This window comes from Asparagus officinalis, unplaced genomic scaffold (assembly GCF_001876935.1).
Source record: "Asparagus officinalis unplaced genomic scaffold, Aspof.V1 AsparagusV1_Un153, whole genome shotgun sequence".
Taxonomy (NCBI): domain Eukaryota; kingdom Viridiplantae; phylum Streptophyta; class Magnoliopsida; order Asparagales; family Asparagaceae; genus Asparagus; species Asparagus officinalis.
This window is the reverse complement of record NW_017972419.1, coordinates 65251-67716: the sequence shown is the minus strand read 5'-3', so window position 1 is coordinate 67716 and position 2466 is coordinate 65251. Positions and strand designations below refer to the sequence as shown.

At 34.2% G+C, this 2466-nt stretch overlaps 1 protein-coding gene across 1 annotated transcript; it reads left to right on the top strand.

Annotated features, from left to right (window-relative positions):
• Positions 1-6: 6 nt before the first annotated feature.
• On the top strand, positions 7-683 carry LOC109827341. Its single transcript, XM_020394331.1, has one exon. The coding sequence runs from the start codon at positions 69-71 to the stop codon at positions 423-425; it is 357 nt and encodes a 118-aa protein (XP_020249920.1). The 5' UTR covers positions 7-68; the 3' UTR covers positions 426-683.
• Positions 684-2466: the final 1783 nt, after the last annotated feature.

Sequence of the window (2466 nt, the reverse complement as noted above, 5' to 3'; positions counted from 1 at the left end):
AGACTCCTCAAGCTCAGCACACTATGCATAATACACAGTGTGACCCCAAATAACCAAGGGGGGGAAAAATGGCTGATGATCGTCAGCAACCCTCAACAAATCCGATGTCAAAAACCCCAAATCAACCCGCGTCGGATTGGAAATCAACAAAATTTCCCAAACCCCCACAAACCCAACAATACCCAAATCCTCCAGATCCATCAAACCCTGATCCTGCGACTCTAAGGGAGCAGTGGCGGTTTGCGATCAGGCAGTACGGCAAATGGTACTCTCACGCTTGGGGTACTGCTATTTTAGCTGGGGTTTCTTTTTTTGCATTGGGTTGGCTCATCAAAGGATCCAATCCTCTCCCTTCCCTTAGTAACCCACAGAGAGAACGACAGCAGCAAGAAGATGATCCCCAGAGCTCGAGGCCCAATGATTAATAGTACTTCGTAAGATTACTATGAATTGTTTCACCTTTTTCTGTGTGTGATTATATGATGGGTAGTAGATATTGTATTTGTTCAATAAGAATTAGCGTAAATTTTCACATAACCCCCCAAAGCATTTCAGCAATTTTGAGATCACTTCAAAAGTTTGGGGTTGCTAGGAATGGTTTTGGGGTTAAACTGCTAGAGTAGTGTTATATGCCCTTAAACATCCAATACATTTTTTATTGATTATTAATTGAGTTTATTATTGCACATGTTGTTTGAGTATCTTTTTATATAATTGTTATATTATCCTTAGAGATTATTTTGTTAGATCATGCAATGTGATGGTCACTTGCTTGGAGATATGATCTAATTCAGAGATTTTTTAAATTTGTGCTTGACCTATAACTTGTAAAGGATAGCTTAGTTATGACAGGTTATTATGCATGACAACGACATATTAGATGTGATGGTTGATCTCAGCTATCGGAAATGAAGATTTCCCGGGTGTATGTCATAAGCGCATATTTGATATGTGTAGCGCAAGACCTTATTTGGATTCTCTAGGACGAGTCACCTAAGAGAGAGAGAATCCAAATTGTTACATGGTCCCTTAGACTTGATGATATTATCATTTTCGATTTGATAATCTAATATACTTTGATATGATGGTTAAGCTTGTTTTACAAGTGTTATACAGCCTGAAATATTGGGTTATTAGATTTCATTAGGGAAGTGATGGATATCTAGATAGGATCCAGTATACTCATTTTTATGAGTTAATTTATTATGCATATCCCATGAATATATTAAATTCCCATCGACGGGTGGTTTTTGAAAATTATTTTTCTAATTTTATTTTCTTATAAAATAAAATATTTTTGATGTTTCAAAAATGGTTTTTATTTATGATCATGGGATTGTAATTTTAGGAATGAGCAAGTAGGTGATTTGTCCTGCTCAATAAAGTTTCCTAAAATCAATTGATACTGGAGGGGACTGAATGTAAGATAATATTATTCATGAATATTTAATCCCATATTATGGAAGAGCTTTTATGAACAGTTGGTCGGATAGGGATTTGATTGTTAAATTAAAATTATTAATTTGATTAATAATTGGTTCTCGATATGGGACCCAATTGGTCTCACTAATGTCATTAGAAGAGGTATACATACAATGCAATTCTAATTCTATCCTTAATTGTTATGGATAAAGTTTTTAAACAAATATATTCTATTTTTAATTGTTATGGATAGAGTTCTAAATAATTATGAATTGTTTAAAGTTAAAATCTCTAAGACTAGTGTAATCCTATAAATAGGGTTCATATGTAGCCTTATGAGAGGAGATAGATAAATCCATAAGGCAGATCCAATCCTATATATAGGGCTCATATGTAGCCTCAAAAAAGGATGAAAAAAGGAAATAGATTTTGAGAACCTATCTCTCTGTACTGTTCCTCTTCGGTGACGGGTGGATTTCAGTTGAAGGCTTTTTCTCTTGAGAAAGCTACTATGTTGATCTTGGGACTGATTATCAAAGAAATTCAGAAAGCGTTTCAGGTATTTTTCTAGATTTTAATTAATTTCGATTCTACATGATATGCATTTTTTCGCTGTATTGTATATTATGTTTCCAACAATTGGTATCAGAGCAGGTTTAGAATCCAATCTGTAATAATTTAATTAGATTAATTTTTTTCGGGTTACTGTTCATGACCGAGAACACTGTTCATCGGCGGCACTGTTCATAATTTGAAATCAATGTCCACAATAGTTTATTGTTTATGGGTTAAAATTCTTAAGATTAGATCAAAGAATTTTTCTTTTTCAATTGTTGTAATTTTTGGGTTCTTGTTAGATTTGATCTAAATAGAGTTTTTAGATTGTTATAATTACTTTATCAATGGAATTATGACCTATTCGATGGGCGGCGGAGGAGGAGATGGCCGGAGTTTGAGATTTGATCTCACAACATCTTTAAACAAAAAATAAAAAAATAAAAATTGGATGATCACCGGAGATGATTGCCGGAGTGGGTCGCCGGT